This window comes from Hylobates moloch, unplaced genomic scaffold (assembly GCF_009828535.3).
Source record: "Hylobates moloch isolate HMO894 unplaced genomic scaffold, HMol_V3 SCAFFOLD_32, whole genome shotgun sequence".
NCBI lineage: Eukaryota > Metazoa > Chordata > Mammalia > Primates > Hylobatidae > Hylobates > Hylobates moloch.
This window is the reverse complement of record NW_026652307.1, coordinates 2,639,224-2,655,664: the sequence shown is the minus strand read 5'-3', so window position 1 is coordinate 2,655,664 and position 16,441 is coordinate 2,639,224. Positions and strand designations below refer to the sequence as shown.

At 48.3% G+C, this 16,441-nt stretch overlaps 2 protein-coding genes across 7 annotated transcripts in view; both read left to right on the top strand.

The window, feature by feature from the left end:
- The window catches only part of LOC116463273 (guanine nucleotide-binding protein G(s) subunit alpha), a 75,082-nt gene that overhangs the window by 10,756 nt on the left and 47,885 nt on the right, over positions 1-16,441 (top strand). For 2 of the 6 annotated variants that reach the window (XM_032146299.2, XM_032146298.2), the window contains exons 1-2: positions 2,015-3,352; positions 3,497-4,148. The exons of 2 other annotated variants lie outside the window; for them this stretch is intronic. In XM_032146299.2, coding sequence (XP_032002190.1) covers positions 2,015-3,352; positions 3,497-4,148 — 1,990 coding nt within the window. Of the gene's footprint in view, positions 1-2,014; positions 4,149-16,441 lie in introns of those variants that run through there. 2 more of the 6 variants (XM_058434528.1, XM_032146297.2) reach the window with 1 other exon arrangement.
- The window catches only part of LOC116463274 (neuroendocrine secretory protein 55), a 64,998-nt gene that overhangs the window by 11,488 nt on the left and 37,069 nt on the right, over positions 1-16,441 (top strand). The window lies entirely within an intron of this gene.

The window sequence follows — 16,441 nt, the reverse complement described above, 5'->3', positions numbered from 1 at the left end:
ATGCAGGGGGCAGGGATGCACGGTGCCTGTGGTACCCTGGCTCTAAGAGGGATGCGTTAGACTAAACGGGATCGCAACTTGCGGTGGTTCGCCCGCTTGCAGCTCTTATACAGCAGCCCGCGCCGTGCGCCCTGCTTGCTGCAGCCCGCCCTGTGTAACTCATCCAGCCTCCCCTCCCCCAGGGTCCTGCAGGTCAGGTGACCCCCTGCCTCCTGCCCAGCTGCTCTGTGCCTAGACGTGGCTTGCCAATCTGTCTCACTGGTGAGACCGACCTGATGCGCACCTGCCGGGTTTTACCTGACACCCTAACAGCAGCTTTTCTCCCGGGTTCCAATCCCTCTGCAGACCCCAGACCAGAGCATAGCATGTGCACACACCAAGGCCACCAGGTGGTGTGGGTATTTACCTTTGGCTAGCTCTGAGCCCGCCGCAGCATGGTAGCGGGAGCGCAGCTGCGTGGGCAACCACCGGGTTTGTGGCCGGTTGGCGGGCTCAGTGCCGCCTCAGTGGGCTCTAGCAGTGGAAGAGTAAAGCGACTACCCTAAGATACCCAGAGCGAGAGGAGAGGGGCTGGAAGGGTGCTGGAGACAGGCTGTAGTGGGGCTAAAGTAGCTGACTGACCGGCGCTGCAGCCGGTGCCCGAAGCAGCGAGCAGCGCACCTCAGCTGTGGTTGCCGCGCGGCATGGTATTTATCTGTGGGTTCAGTGCGCACAGAATTGTCCAGTCTCGAAACCACCCTAAACCGGCATTAAACCCCAACCAAAATCCCCTTTAACCCTTCCCTAGAACAGCAGGACCTGCGAAACTCTGAGGCCGCTTTGTGAGGTCTCCCTCTGCGCAGCACGCCCCCCCACCCCTCTCTCGGTGCCGCCGCAGCTACTCCCTAGGGGGCTTTGCTCTTGGTGGTACGCACCCGAGACCTTCTTATTCCCCTGCGTCACCATCCACATAAACAAGGGAGCACCCTGCTTGCGCCGCTGTGGGCCACTGCGGAGACCCCTAGAGTGTGATGGGAGTGGGGGCTGTTAAAGTGCTTTACCGGAGCCAACCTCAGCAAGCGACAAACAAAAGCAGCAAAAAGTACACCCGAGGCATTTAAAAAACAAATTGCGTGCTCGCATACTCGGCATCCCCTCTCCCTCGCCTCTCTCTGCTTCTCTGGTGGGCTCACGACCACCTGTCGCATCCCCATGCGTGCCTGCGCCCCTTCCCAGGCACCAAAAGCCTTGCGCTCCGGACTAGGGGCTTGAGATCCAGGGCTGCCTGGAGGCTGGGGGCTATGACTCAGAGTTTCAGGGATATCCTGGGGTGATGAAACCCTTCTTCAGTCCCCCCTCCCCTGAGGAGTCGGTTGGGTTGGGGAGGGAGGGTTTCAGCTCCTGTACTCCAGCGTCCCGAGGCCCACGTCTTGCGTCACGTGTCCCGCAACGCAGGAGAGCTTTCTCTGGCCAGCGGAGAAGCGGAGAAAGACTCCAAATCAGTCAGGGAGAGGAGTGGAAGGAGCCAGAACGTCCCTGCGAGGCCTGCGCTCATCAGCCCCCTTACCCAAAGTCCCGGGCCCCTGGCGCCAGGAGCAGGCTCCTGGAGCCGGAGCCAGCTCGGCACTGGAACCGGCGTCCTCTGGTGGCGGAGAGAGAGCGCTACTGGCGATTTTCGGACCGAATCGGCACGCTCGTCAGATCCAAGCAGGCGGGACTGGCCTGGAGCAAAAAGAAAGAGAGAGGAGGGCATAAGGACAGACCAAGGAAGAGGGGCTGGGGGGCAGCCTGGGGGCATAAAAAGTGGCTAGGAAGGAGCCAAGACTCCACCAGCAGCAATTGAGTTGCTTCAGCCTCAGTCTAGGGTTCCAGGCCTTGAACCCCCCAACCTCACAAGGGTTGGAAAGTGAGGCTGGTGAACTTTCCAGCTGGTACTTTGATTTAAAAAAAATAATAATAATTTTTTCACCCTAGTTCGGTTGGGTGCTCCATCTTACGGAGCCCCAAACTTATTTTGAGAGGCCGCCACCGTGTTATGGGCGTGCGCAACTGCCTCGACGGCAATAATATGTCAGGACAACGCGATATCCCCCCTGAAATCGGGGAACAGCCCGAGCAACCACCTTTGGAAGCCCCAGGGGCAGCTGCCCCCGGTGCTGGGCCTAGCCCAGCCGAAGAGATGGAGACCGAACCGCCTCACAACGAGCCCATCCCCATCGAGAATGACGGCGAGGCCTGTGGACCCCCAGAGGTCTCCAGACCCAACTTTCAGGTCCTCAACCCGGCATTTGGGGAAGCTGGAGCCCATGGAAGCTACAGCCCACCTCCTGAGGAAGCAATGCCCTTCGAGATCGAACAACCCAGCTTGGAAGTCTTCTGGCCTACACTGGAGCAGCCTGGATTCCCCAGTGGGGCCCATGCAGGCCTTGAGGCCTTCGGCCCAGCACTCATGGAGCCCGGAGCCTTCAGTGGTGCCAGACCAGGCCTGGGAGGATACAGCCCTCCACCAGAAGAAGCTATGCCCTTTGAGTTTGACCAGCCTGCCCAGAGAGGCTGCAGTCAACCTTTCTTACAGGTCCCAGACCTTGCTCCAGGAGGCCCAGGTGCTGCAGGGGTCCCCGGAGCTCCTCCCGAGGAGCCCCAGGCCCTCAGGCCGGCAAAGGCTGGCTCCAGAGGAGGCTACAGCCCTCCCCCTGAGGAGACTATGCCATTTGAGCTTGATGGAGAAGGATTTGGGGACGACAGCCCACCCCCGGGGCTTTCCCGAGTTATCGCACAAGTCGACGGCAGCGGCCAGTTCGCGGCAGTCGCGGCCTCGAGTGCGGTCCGCCTCACTCCCGCCGCCAACGCGCCTCCCCTCTGGGTCCCAGGCGCCATCGGCAGCCCATCCCGAGAAGCTGTCAGACCTTCTAACTTCACGGGCACCAGCCCCCGGATGGAGATCTCCGGACCCCCGCTCGAGATTGGCAGCGCCCCCGCTGGGGTCGACGACACTCTCATCAACATGGGCAGCCCCCCAATCGCGCTTGACGGCCCGCCCATCAAGGCCTCCGGAGCCCCAGATAAGAGAGAGCGAGCAGAGAGACCCCCAGTTGAGGAGGAAGCAGCAGAGATGGAAGGAGGCACAGCCGCTGAAGCCGCGGAGGGAGGGAAAGTCCCCTCTCCGGGGTACGGATCCCCTGCCGCCGGGGCAGCCTCAGCGGATACCGCTGCCAGGGCAGCCCCTGCAGCCCCAGCCGATCCTGACTCCGGGGCAGCCCCAGAAGATCCCGACTCCGGGGAAGCCCCAGCCGATCCCGACTCCGGGGCATTCTCAGCCGATCCCGACTCTGGGGCAGCCCCAGCCGATCCCGACTCCGGGGCAGCCCCTGCTGCCTCAGCCGATCCCGACTCCGGGGCGGCCCCTGACGCCCCAGCCGATCCCGACTCCGGGGCGGCCCCTGACGCGCCAGCCGATCCCGACTCCGGGGCGGCCCCTGACGCCCCAGCCGATCCAGATGCCGGGGCAGCCCCTGAGGCTCCCGCCGCCCCTGCGGCTCCTGAGACCCGGGCAGCCCATGTCGCCCCAGCTGCGCCAGACGCAGGGGCTCCCACTGCCCCAGCCGCTTCTGCCACCCGGGCAGCCCGAGTCCCCCGGGCGGCCTCTGCAGCCCCTGCCTCCGGGGCCAGACGCAAGGTCCATCTCAGACCCCCCAGCCCCGAGATCCAGGTTGCCGATCCGCCTACTCCGCGGCCTACTCGCGCGTCGGCCTGGCGGGGCAAGTCCGAGAGCAGCCGCGGCCACCGCGGGTACTACGATGAAGGGGCGGCCAGCAGCGACGAGGACTCCAGCGGAGACGAGTCCGACGATGGGACCTTCAGATGCGTCCGCTGGTTTCAGCATCGGCGAAATCGCCACCGCCGAAAGCCCCAGCGCAACTTACTCCGCAACTTCCTCATACAAGCCTTCGCGGGCTGCTTCGGTCGATCTGAGAGTCCCCAGCCCAAAGCCTCGCACTCTCCCAAGGTCAAGAAGATACCCCTGGCGGAGAAGCGCAGACAGATGCGCAAAGAAGCCCTGGAGAAGCGGGCCCAGAAGCGCGCAGAGAAGAAACGCAGTAAGCTCATCGACAAACAACTCCAGGACGAAAAGATGGGCTACATGTGTACTCACCGCCTGCTGCTTCTAGGTAATGCGGCGGACTCTGCCTGCGGGCAGCAGGGCCGCCGGGGAACTGGGGAGGGGGTGGCAGGGCTGCCTGGTGGGGCTCAGGGCTCGGCAGTGGGAGGAGGGGGTCCAGCCAAAGGCGGGAAGAACTTGCTAGAAAGTTCCAGGGAGGGACCCTAACTTTGCCCTGGGAGCGGGAGGGGATCTTGGGTGGATTCGGGTGGCCGAAGTATATGCCCTCCAGGGAGAAAAGTGATGCCGAGCGACACTGAGGGTCGTTTCCGGCGGGACAGGCCAGCGCCAGCAACCGTAAGCTGGACAGGCAGGGGCTTCAGGTGAGCCAGGAACTGCCGGGGAGGGGCCCCGGGGCCCCGGGGCTCCCCTGGCTACGCTGGTGGGGTCCACGGTGGGCTGGGGTCATTGGGGAAGGCGCGCCCCCGCCTCGCCTGGCACGGCTGCTTGGACTCAGACAGCTTGTCATTGGTGTGTGTTGGTGTCCATATTCTGTGTTCGCCTGTGCATGATACGCTCAAGTGTCCCCTGTTCCTATCCCGGCACCCCCAAATTACCCGCCGACTGTGTACTTGTACTTGGGAACGGGCTGTCTTGTGGTTTGCGCCATGGCGCGGGCAAAAAACTTTCAGTGTTCGCACACTCTGGTGGTACCTGCACCCGGGCGCTCTGCGGCGAGCCGTGCGGAGGACATGCGGGGAAGGTGGCGGGGCCTCCCGGGAAATAAGCGGGGCCCCTGGCCTGGGGGAGCGGGGGATCGCTTTTCGCCGGCCTCCATAACCTTGTTCCTGTATGTCTTTCTCTCTTTTTCCTTTTGCGCTAAGCGTTTCCTCACTTCTCATTCGTTCGCCAAACCCTCCCGCCTTTACGGTTGAAAAACCAGACACACAGGTATCTGGGGCGCCCGGGGCTGCACACATCAGTTCGGTATTCTGCACCACACAGCTCGCCTGGTTGGGGGATGGGGGAAGGGGAAACACAACCTGCTGTAGGCAAGTCCGGATCCCAAACCACGTGGGGGCTGGTTCCAAGGGGGTGGGCGTGGCTGTGTTGAAAAAATATGAAATAATTTTTCTTCCTAGCGAAGAGCCCGAGGTAAGCCAATCATTTTTACAAAGAGTACAGTAGGAGGGGCTTGGTTTAAAAAGATGGGGGTTATGTGTTGTGAGTGGAATGTCACCTTTGTGTTTAAAATGCAACTAAAATAAAAGTTTTCAAAAAATGCTCTGAGTGTATTTGAAGTGTGTGGACAAAGTATGGCAAAACCGTGAATATGACTTGTGAAAACAAGTAAATGTTTGCATGTGAATTTTTTCAAGCAGCTTTAGCTGGGGGCAAAGAGGCTTGTCAAAGGTAAGGTCTTCTGCAAATTGGCTCTGGATACAAAAAATATATAAAGGTATTTTGATTACAGAAGTTAAAAATCGTGGTATTCTCGTCAGGAGGGTATTTTGGTGGCCTTCTACCTTCCCCCTCCTCCTCTGCTCACATTTCCCTACCTCTTGGTGCCCTCCCCTCTCCAGGATCCCCCTCCTTACCCCACAGCAAGACCCTCTCCTGTATCTCCCAGTCTTTCCCTGGCCATTGCCAGTTCCCCACCCTCCCCCCAGCCCCCCAAGATTTCTTAACTTCAAATCTGGGGCATTAACTATTTTTGCCACATTTAATCAAAGCATCAATTAGCAATGGTCTGAATATGTGGTTTAAATGAAAACTTCCAAACAAACTTCACAAGCTTAATTTTTACATTTTATTCTCTAAGACTTTCTCTGAGACCTTTCAAGGGATTTCAAGATCACAGTTTTTAAGGCTGCGCTACATTTGTTAAATATGTTAGAATGTGTGATGGTTTTTTATTAATAGCATTATTGGCATATAACTGTGCTGTTGTGATGTGGCTCTCACAAACCACAATTTTAAACGTGAGAATCATTTTATGTATGCCCATCCAGGTAGCTCATGACATTATCATTTACCCAAAAACATAGAATATGGTAGTTGTTTTAAATTTCAAATGTCTCAACTACACTAAAGCTACCAAACATTAAATGACAATGCACTAGTTTCCCTGCAGACAACTGATTTTGCCATGACAGACCCATTTCAATAATCCAGGCACAGCTCTGGGAAGCAAACCTGTAAATTGGGGGAGGGAGGACACAAATGCCTACAGACAGGAGACCCAAGTGACAGTGTGCACCTAGCCCCTAACTGTCAAATTGGTGATGTGCCTGACATGCGGGGCCTCAGTTGCCTCCTTTGTGAAATGAAGCTTTCCTAGCAGATCTCCACTAAGGAATGCTTTTGCGCCATGATTTGAGTCTTCTATTCTTCCTGGGGGTGGAGGGTGGAGGAGTCACAGTCCACTTATATCAGGACTGGAGACTTATACCATAGATTGTGCAGCCATCAATCCTGCAGCAAACTGTCCATGTTTGGGACCAGTCTTAAGAATATTAGAAGTTTCCTTTGTCTCCCCTTATTTTGTCACCGGGAGTAAAAATTAACTTTAACAAAAGGAAATTTGCTAGGGTCACCTTGCACCTTGTCCTGGCTTTGTTCTCGGGTGCTGGTGGCCAAACACCTTTGGATGCAGCATAGTCCAGAAGGTGGGCTGGTAAACCATGGGCCATGTCTAACATAAGCCTGAAATATGATAGCCAGTGTTAGCTGCTAGCTGAAACTGTACCACTGCAGTTTGTCAAAGCAGGCTACAGTTTTTGACCAGGCTTCCTTTTGCAGAGGTGACGTCCCTCTTCTGGACCTGAATTATTGATTGGGGACAGGGAGAGGAGGAAGGATGAGGACTTACTCACATGTAGGAAAAGACGTTTTACTAACTTTCTAGTCCCAACATATAAAACAAGACATCCATACATCCCTACCGCTGAAAATGCAGATCAAATGGCTGTCCTTTGATATGGTTGCTAATTTGTGACATGCAGATTCATCCGTTGCTTGAAAAAATGTATGTTCCTGTGCTTATCCTTTCTGTTTTTATTGCCAGGACAATTTAATCTCATTACAGGGAATCTTAAGAAATCAAAGAGAGAGAGAGAGAGAGAGAGAAAGATAGATAGAAATCAGTAATACGATTAAAATTCTAAAATATCTGAAGAGTTCTTTTTAAAGAAGCCTTTTTCTTACTCAACACTATCCACCAATAGACTGTTTCCATGTTTCTGTTACATTTTAAAATAATTTTGGTGGCTTAAACATTTTTTAAAACTTCATTTAGGTGTGATTTCCTCCTTAAGAACTGAAGGGGGCTAATAGATCAGAGTTTCTTAGTATCTGCCACATTTATTAAAATTGTGCAGGCAAATGCTATATATAATAATGGGTATTCTGCTGCTATGATGCTTTATTTATACAGTGAATCATAATTAATTGTATGATTATTTATACCACCAAGTGCAACAGTGATGCATTGTATTCCATCTTGCAGAAGCACCTTTTTATTTTTCTTTGCTCTCTCTCTCTCTTTTTTTTTTTTTTAAACATACAGCCATTTTTTTGTATTCTAAATGCCTCCACTGAGCTTTTGGTGTGGTGGGAAGGACATGGCTTATGAGGTCACAAAATTTTGGAGTCCAGATAGATTTATTATTTTCTCTTTTCAGTCTCTAGTAAGATTCATGCTTCTCAAACGCTGAAATTCTACCTTGGTTTTAATTCTTACAGATTTATCTCAAAAAATTTTTCCCATATAGGTAGATTAATGTTTAAAATTTACCCATATTATTTACCATGGAAAACTGGTTCTAAGCAAAAAGAATTGGGGGTCATCCCCTTTCTGTATGTATCCTCCTAACTTGAAAAGGAAAATCTCACTGCTCTCAGTATTACTAGTAACCAGTAATAATAATAATAATAATAATAACACATTCTGATTACATTTTTGTTTGTTTGGTTTGAAACAAAGTCTCGCTCTGTCACCCAGGCTGGAGTGCAATGGCAGGATTTCCGCTCACTGCAACCTCTGCCTCCCAGGTTCAAGCGATTCACCTGCCTCAGTCTCCAGAGTAGCTGGGATTACAAGCATGTGCCACCATGCCTGGCTAATTGTTTGTATTTTTAGTAGAGATGGGTTTTCACCATGTTGGTCAAGCTGGTCTCGAACTCCTGACCTCAAGTGATCTACCCAGCCTCCCAAAGTGCTGGGATTACAGGCGTGAGCCACTGCGCCTGGCCACATTTTACATTTTTTAAAGCCTTTCACCTAGTCATATTTGTCTCTTGAAACAGTCCTGGGCAATAAAAACGTGATAGGGCCCCATTTCATAAGCAAATAAACCAAAAGCTCAGATATTAAATCTCAGGCTTTTTTTTTTTTGAGAAGGAGTCTCACTCTGTTGCCCAGGCTGGAGTGCGATGGTGTGATTTTGGCTCAACTGCAACCTCTGCCTCCTGGGTTCAAGTGATTCTCCTGCCTCAGCCTCCTGAGTAGCTAGGATTAAAGGTGCATGCACCATGCCTGGCTAATTTTTGTATTTTTAGTAGAGATGGAGTTTCGCCATGTTGGTCAGGCTGGTCTCAAACTCCTGACCTCGTGATCCGCCCACCTCATTCTCCCAAAGTTCTGGGATTACAGGCATGAGCCATTGTGCTCAGCCATAAGGCACTTTTACTCAAAGACTGCAAGGTAGGTAAAGGATCTCAAATTTCAAATTCAGATAAGATAATGCTTACCAGAAATGTGATAAGCTATAAAGCATTATTTAAATGTAAAGCATGATTATTCTAAGTATACTATGTGCTCTTAAAATCCCTTGCCAAATGACACGTGTCGAGTAGTCTGCTACTTTCTGAATTATAGCAAAACTCACAGATCCCTGGTTACAAATGTCCATTGAGTATATATGAAATGTGAGCCTCCCCATTTCTGAGATGGCTGTCATTGCTTTGGTAATATTTCATTTACACCTTTGCTTTAACTCATCTGCCAGCACTGCAACATTGCAGTCTTAGTTTGTTGTGGCTACTGTTTTCCTTTTTTTTTTTTTTTAATGCAGGTTTTCTTTAAAGTATTTTGTTTCGTTTTGTTTTGTTTTACAGGGTGTAAAGCTTTTCTTCTTGTTTAGGTTTCCATTAAATAATAATTAATCATTATAATAATAAAATGCAGTTACTTTTCTGCATAGCTCTATTATAAGTATAGTGTTAGAATGTTTAGAATCCTGGCATGGATCTCATCATCTTATCAAAATAACTCTGCTCCATAGTCTTCCTAGTGATTTTTTTTAAAGTATGCCTTACTTCTAGTCCAGGCTAATTTCCATTTAGCAAGAGTCAGTGTGTGGCCTTAGAAATCACCTTTGACTTTTATGCAGAAGTTTAGTTGTTGTTGTTTTTAAGATGGAGTCTCACTCTGTCACCCAGGCTGGAGTGCAGTGGCACTATCTCAGCTCACTGCAACTTCTGCCTCCCAGGTTCAAGCGATTCTCCTGCCTCAGCCTTTCGAATAGCTGGGATTACAGACAAGCACCACCACACCTGGATAATTTTTTTGTATTTTTAGTAGAGATGGGGTGTCACCATGTTGGCCAGGATGGTCTGGAAATCCTGACCTCAGGTGATCTGCCCACCTTGGCCTCCCAAAGTGCTGGGATTACAGGCATGAGCCACCGCGCCCGGCCAGAAAGGTTAGTATTAAGCAAAAAATAAATTTATTTTTAGAGAAAGTAACCGAGATTTGAAATTCCCAATGCCAGCCATGCTCCTTCTTAATTTTAGAGTTAGTTTTTCCTCCAAATAAAACTTACTCCCAACCCCAGCAAAATTGTGGCTCTTCAAATGCCTCTAAATAACTCTGAGGAGACACATCAGTAGCGAACAACAATTCGTTTCTACACTTCTTAGCTTCTTTTACCTGTAGTAGCAAATGTGAGGTTCCTCTCAAACCCACTCATGCCATTTGCCCATTTAAAAATCAAATTTCTCAGGAGGAGTAGCAATTTTCAAGAGAGAAGGGACAGGGCCAATTGATGTCACAAGGTCCTCACCATCAATTAAAACTAGTCAACGGCGGGAACTAAAAGCATTGGGCAGCCTAATTGACCATCTCTGACCCCTTGGAATAGGGACTAGGAGACTCTGGCCCTAACACGCACCTTCACAGATTTCATTAAATTAGACTGAATGGAGCTTTTGTTCCCATCAGATTCCTGTTCCGGCCTGTGGTCACCCTAAGCATAAGATCATGTTCTCTTTAGGAAGGAAGAGGCGAATGGACCTGAGCCTCTCTTTGGGAGTTCTGCTGAAGAGTCTGCAAGTCCTAAGTGGCCTTTATGCAGTTTAGAGACTGGAAGAAAGGCACAAATACAAATTGGGGGAAAGAAGCCCCTGAACAAAGGAGAGGAGAGGTATTTCAAAAAGAGGATATATTCTTTTTTTTTTTTTTTTTTGAGATGGAGTTTTGCTCCTGTTGCGCAGGCTGGAGTGCAGTGGTGCAATCTCGTCTCACTGCAACCTCCGCCTCCTGGGTTCAAGCAATTCTCCTGCCTCAGCCTCCCGAGTAGCTGGGATTACAGGCATGCGCCACCATGCCACACTAATTTTGTATTTTTTGTAGAGACGGGGGTTTCACCATGTTGGTCAGGCGGGTCTCGAACTCCCGACCTCAGATGATCTGCCCGCCTCAGCCACCCAAAGTGCTGGGATTACAGGTGTGAGCCACGGCACCTGGCCTTTTTTTCTTAGTTCCCCCAAAAAGAGGGCCAGCTACTAGAAGCAAAGTTACAATTTGAGAAATCTAGAGTCTTTTTTAAAGGGTAACATGCTCAACCCAGTGCTTGGCACATATAAGTGCCCCAAAATTGTTTTGGGTTTTTTGGGTTCTTTTTGTTGTTTCTTGTTTTTTGAGACAGGGTCTCACTCTGTCGCCCAAGCTGGAGTACAGTGGCATGATCTCGGCTCACTGCAACCTCTGCCTCCCGGGTTCAAGCGATTCTCCTGTCTCAGCCTCCCTAGTAGCTGGGATTACAGGTGGCTGCCAGCATGCCCAGCTAACTTTTGTATTTTTTAGTAGAGATGGGATTTCACCATGTTGGCCAGGCTGGTCTTCAACTCCCAACCTCAGGTGATCTACCCACCTTGGCCTCCCAAAGTGCTGAGATTACAGGTGTGAGCCACCACACCAAGCCTCAACTTTTAATTTTAGAAATTTACTTTTCCTCCTACTTTTTTTTTTTCTCCCTGCTCCAAGTGAGGTTTTGGGTTTGGTTAATTTTCTGTTGTTGCTGGTTTTTTGTTTGTTTGTTTCTTTGTTTTTCTGTTTTTTTTGCATTTCCCATTAGACTATTAACATGTAAATTCTAAAAGTGCCAGCCATCTCATTCTGTCTTTCTGTCTCCACCTTTCAGAGTACATTCTTTGTTTACATTTTGTAAATAAAGGTCAACTCAAGCAGTAGACAAATGCCACCTTGCCACATTTATAATTGTGTGAAGTCACTCTCAGGTGAATGATGTGCCAGAGAGAGATGAGGAGATAACTTACTTTTTGACTTGTCCTGTAAAAGTGTCACGTGTCACCCCTGCCTATCCAGCTCCCCCTTCTGTTTTGATTAGCTCCTAACTATAAATCAACTCAATACCGAGCCTGAGCTCAAGGACCTGAGCTTGGATTGTTCTATGGTTATTACACATCAAAAAAAAAAAAGAAAGAAAAGAAAATGTGTTTAGTTTCCTTTCCAACAGCCAGATGGTGAACCAGGCCAGCTCATGGGAATTGAAGATGAAGAGACCTCCAAGAAAGAGGTAGGGAACAACACCACAAAACAATGTTTGACTTCAGTATGTTGATTGTCACATGCTCTTTGGGCACACACGAGGCACACACCTTTCAAGTTAGAATCAGTGGAGCACTTTTCTACATGCAACAACTGGGAACTATGCTAAGGGAAGAATGTTAGGCAACTGATCTGTGACAGGGCAATGGAAATTAAGGGAGTGTGCCTCTGTTGTACTTCCTTAGAGTAAAATCCCAAATTGCACTGCAGAGTAATTTGTTAAACCTCGGGAGTATTTAAATTCAGGAGTATTTTGACTTGTGGAGTTCTGCCCACAGAAGTGCACATTCGATCTTACTAAATGTTTTTTAATGATTCAATTTGGGGCGAGGAGAGAGGTATAAAGGTAGTATAAATTGTTATCCAATCTCAAATTTATTATGAGTCAGTCAATGTTTCTGACATTGTCACACACACACTGTGTGTGGGACAGAGTAAGTACTTTTAACTTCCTTTAATGAGTTGATAATGGGAAGGAAAAAAATCTCTGTACTACTTTCTAAGGAGTGTCACAGTTGAGCTTTCACAAGCTCAGTGTCACCACTGAGTGAGCATCAATTCTTACAAGGAAATTAAGACTTGGGCTGCAAGAGCCTCGCCTCTCTCATCTGATTTATCTGGCTCTTGCCTCTCCCCCTCCATCAAAAGATCACACTATCTCTCTCCTCTTTTCCATTTGAACAATTTTGCCATTCATCAAACTGATTGCTAATGTGCAAATTACATGATGGTTTTTTACAGGGAACCTGCATTCAGGTAAGTTTGAAGCTGTGGGATATTTGAGGGGGAAAAAACGAGTAATGCCTATCATGATCCACAGAAACTAAAGTCAGACATTGTAGGACAGTCCAGAACCCAAGAAGGGCCGTGACAGGACCCTTCCAAAGGAAGGAGAATCTCGTGTCCCTGGTGTTAGCAAGTATCCATTCCAGCTCCCCCAGGGCTCTGGGACCCACATATCTGTGCCTCCATTTTTCTAGAGTTGTAGTAGCTGGTGGTGCAACTGAAAAAAATGAAAACAGGAAACCTGTCAAGAATAGAGAGTGTTATTTAGGAAGTATATAGGTACTTACGTTACTGAGACCACTTGAACACATCCTTTTAAATAGATACCTTTTTTAAAAATCTATGGTTATGTAACATCTGTGTCCGAGGGATTTAAGCAGAAAGCCCTGTGGGTTTCTCTTTTCAAAAGACAGACCTTATTTATAATCAGCCCCTTGATTTTTTTTTTTTTTTGGCCTTCATGGGCTTTTGAAATCTTAGGAAGTGTCCATCCTAATTCCTTATAGCTGCTCTTTCTGTGGCTCTACTAGGGCCTTCAAGATGCTGAATTCACTTATTAATTAAATCATTGATGTCATTCAGGGGGTTCCTTTTGCCCACTGCCCCCCAACATGGGAATTTTTAAATGACTGGCTCTAGAAGGGCCCAAAGATGGTGAAGGTGAGTTGATATTTCAGGTGACCACTAGATGGTGAGACAGTATAAGGCAGAAAACAGGTGGCATGTCTATGTGAAAATAAGAGGGATGGCCAGGGCCAGCAAAGGCGAAGAAGGGTCCCCCTTGATTTTTACCGCCAACCCCCACCCCAGGACAAAGCTTGGATTCAAATAGGCCCCAAAGCTTTAGCCAGACCAGCTTTCTACTTTTACGCTGTGAATTCTCCTAGTTACCTATATGCCAGGATTTTAGAAGCATTTTGGGGGGCTCAGTCTAACAGAGGGGTCCTCCAAGTGGCTTTATTGACACTTTTTCATGGGGTGGTTGTCCTATGCACTGTGGGATGTGTATCAGCATCCCTGACCCCTACATACCAGACACACACACACACACACACACACACACACACACACACACACTCACACTCTCTCTTGCTCTCTCTCTCTCTGACAACCAAAACTGTTTCTAGTCATTGCCAAATGTCACCCCTCATTGATAACTACTGCCCTAACATCATCAGTATCAAATTCTGGAGAGTTCAAGATCATATATACTGTAACTTGCGTATCTTAAAAATATATATATCGGGGCTGGGCGCGGTGGCTCACGCCTGTAATCCTAGCACTTTGGGAGGCCAAGGTGGGCAGATCACCTGAGGTCAAGAGTTCAAGACCAGCCTGGCCAACATAGTGAAACCCCATCTCTACTGAGAATACAAAAAATTAGCCGGGCGTGGTGGCAGGCACCTATAATCCCAGCTACTCAGGAGGCTGAGGCAGGAGAATCACTTGAACCCAGGAGGCAGAGGTTGCAGTGAGCTGAGATGGCACCATTGCACTCCAGCCTGGGCAACAAGAGCAAAACTTCATCTCAAAAAAAAAAAATATATGTATATATATATAATATAATATAAACATATATCATATATAATATGTTTATATTATATATATTATATAATATAAAATACGTATTATTATATTTTTTTCCAGAGAAAAGTTTGTCCACTGCAGTTACTTTTTTTTTTTTGAGATGGAGTTTCAATCTTGTCGCCCAGGCTGGAGTGCAATGGCGTGATCTCAGATGACTGCAACCTCTGCCTCCTGAGTTCAAGTGACTCTCCCGCCTCAGCCTCCTAGTAGCTGGGATTACAGGCATGAGCCACCGCTTGCAACCCTGCAGAAGTAATTTCTAGAAATCTCAGAGAAGAAAGTGACCCAGATGACCCTAACTAGAATAGAAAAGGAAATTATTTCAGGGAAGTAAACGGTGAGCTGACTTTGATTAACCAAGTCAGTCCCATAGCTAGGCTAAATCAATGCTTAAATAGCCTTTACCCTTAAATGATCACATCTTCCACTTAGGGGTTCTTAAGGATGCCTTTTCCCGTAGCAGGCTAGGAATTCTCTCTCTGACTGGTGCACACTCAATTAATTCACTCTGCATTGTAGAGAAGGATGCCAAGACACGAAGGACCCATCTGTCAGATGGCTGCTGACAACGTATCAGCTCTAGGGTGGCAGGAGCCCCACTTTATATGTGTTCCCCAAAACAGCAGCAGAGCCTTTAACTGATAATGTGTACACACCAGCAAGCAGTGTGTGGGCCCCAGTTACTGGGTCTCCCTAGTCCCAGGCCCATAGAGAACCAGCCTACTGCATGGAGGTGACCTATAACCTTTAGCAACTGATCTTTCAAGGCAGAAAGTTAGACTGCAGGAGAGAGGGGCAGTGGAAGGAACAGCTCGGAATGGCTGGACTGAGAAAGAGCATAAGATCTCTCAGGAATAAAACATAGCTATGCCAATAGAAGTAACAATCCAAGGACATTTCCTGGTCAAGAGTCTTGCGCTTGGTCTTTGATAAAGTGGACACCGCCTTCTCCATCCTAGGGCAGACTCTGTAACCATTATTTCTTGGAATAAGCATAACAGGACTAAATCGTGATCTTAATTTTAAGCAGTGGTCTAAGCCCCTAACTTGCATCTGACCAGCCTCTCTCAAGTAACTATTATGGAAGGGGACTTTATAACTTCTTTGTTATATTTTGACATGACACATTTATATTTTTGCCCCCATTTGGTCTTTCTGTAGAGTTTTCAGATTGTAACATCTGAATTCATCTCATCAAGTTTTCAAGTTGAAACATCTGATTGTAACAACTGAAACAGATTCATTAGGGATCTAATTTTTTCAAACAAAGGAGATTTTTTTCTTTTTTTTTTTCCTTAGGGAGTTTCAAATTTATGACCTCTGACTTCATTGCAAAGGCCAGAAAAATAAATAAATAGATAGACAATGACCACTCTCCACTCCAGACATGCAGGTGTATTTTAACACTTTAGCTTTTACTATTAGGATTTCTTTAGGGGAAGGTGTAGAAATATATTGGTAGTCTGATAAATTATATATCAGACATGTAAAATTTAAAATATCATTTGAAATCAAAACTTGTCTGAAGACTAGCTTTTTATGTCACAAGTTCAGCTAAGCAAAGTGCCCCCTAACTATAAAACCTCCTTACTGCAGAATCCTAGAAATTACCAAAGGCAAGCTTTTTGAATGTTGATTTTGAAATTTTGCCTGCGAAAGTGCAACATCTTTCCAAGCAAATGCTTGGAAGACTCAGGGCAGAACCCAAAAACAAATGCCAGACGTTAGGGGAAAATTTTTAAAAGTTGGATTGTCAGAAAACTTCTAGCTATTTATAATTAAGCATTTTTAGCTGCTAAAAGGAAGCACATTAGATCATTTCGTTTTGCAAAGCAAATGGCCAGTGTGGGTTTTAGGATGGACACTCCCAGGAGGGTTCCCCTTTCTGAGTGGGAGTCTTTGGAAATGTTCCTGATGGGATCCAGTCATTCTGGAGCGCTCTTACGAAATCGTTCATCCTAGGGCAGTTTGGTGTTTGTGAGCTTACGGCGTGTACTCCTTGCCGTCTTCTACCATAGGTCTGATCTGATGGGGGAGGCTGTGGGCAGAGGAGCTCCAGCTCTTTGGGAGGGTCCTAGAGTAGTACAAACAGCACTGGGTTAGAAGTTGGGGGTTCTCATTCCTGGGACCTTGGTTGA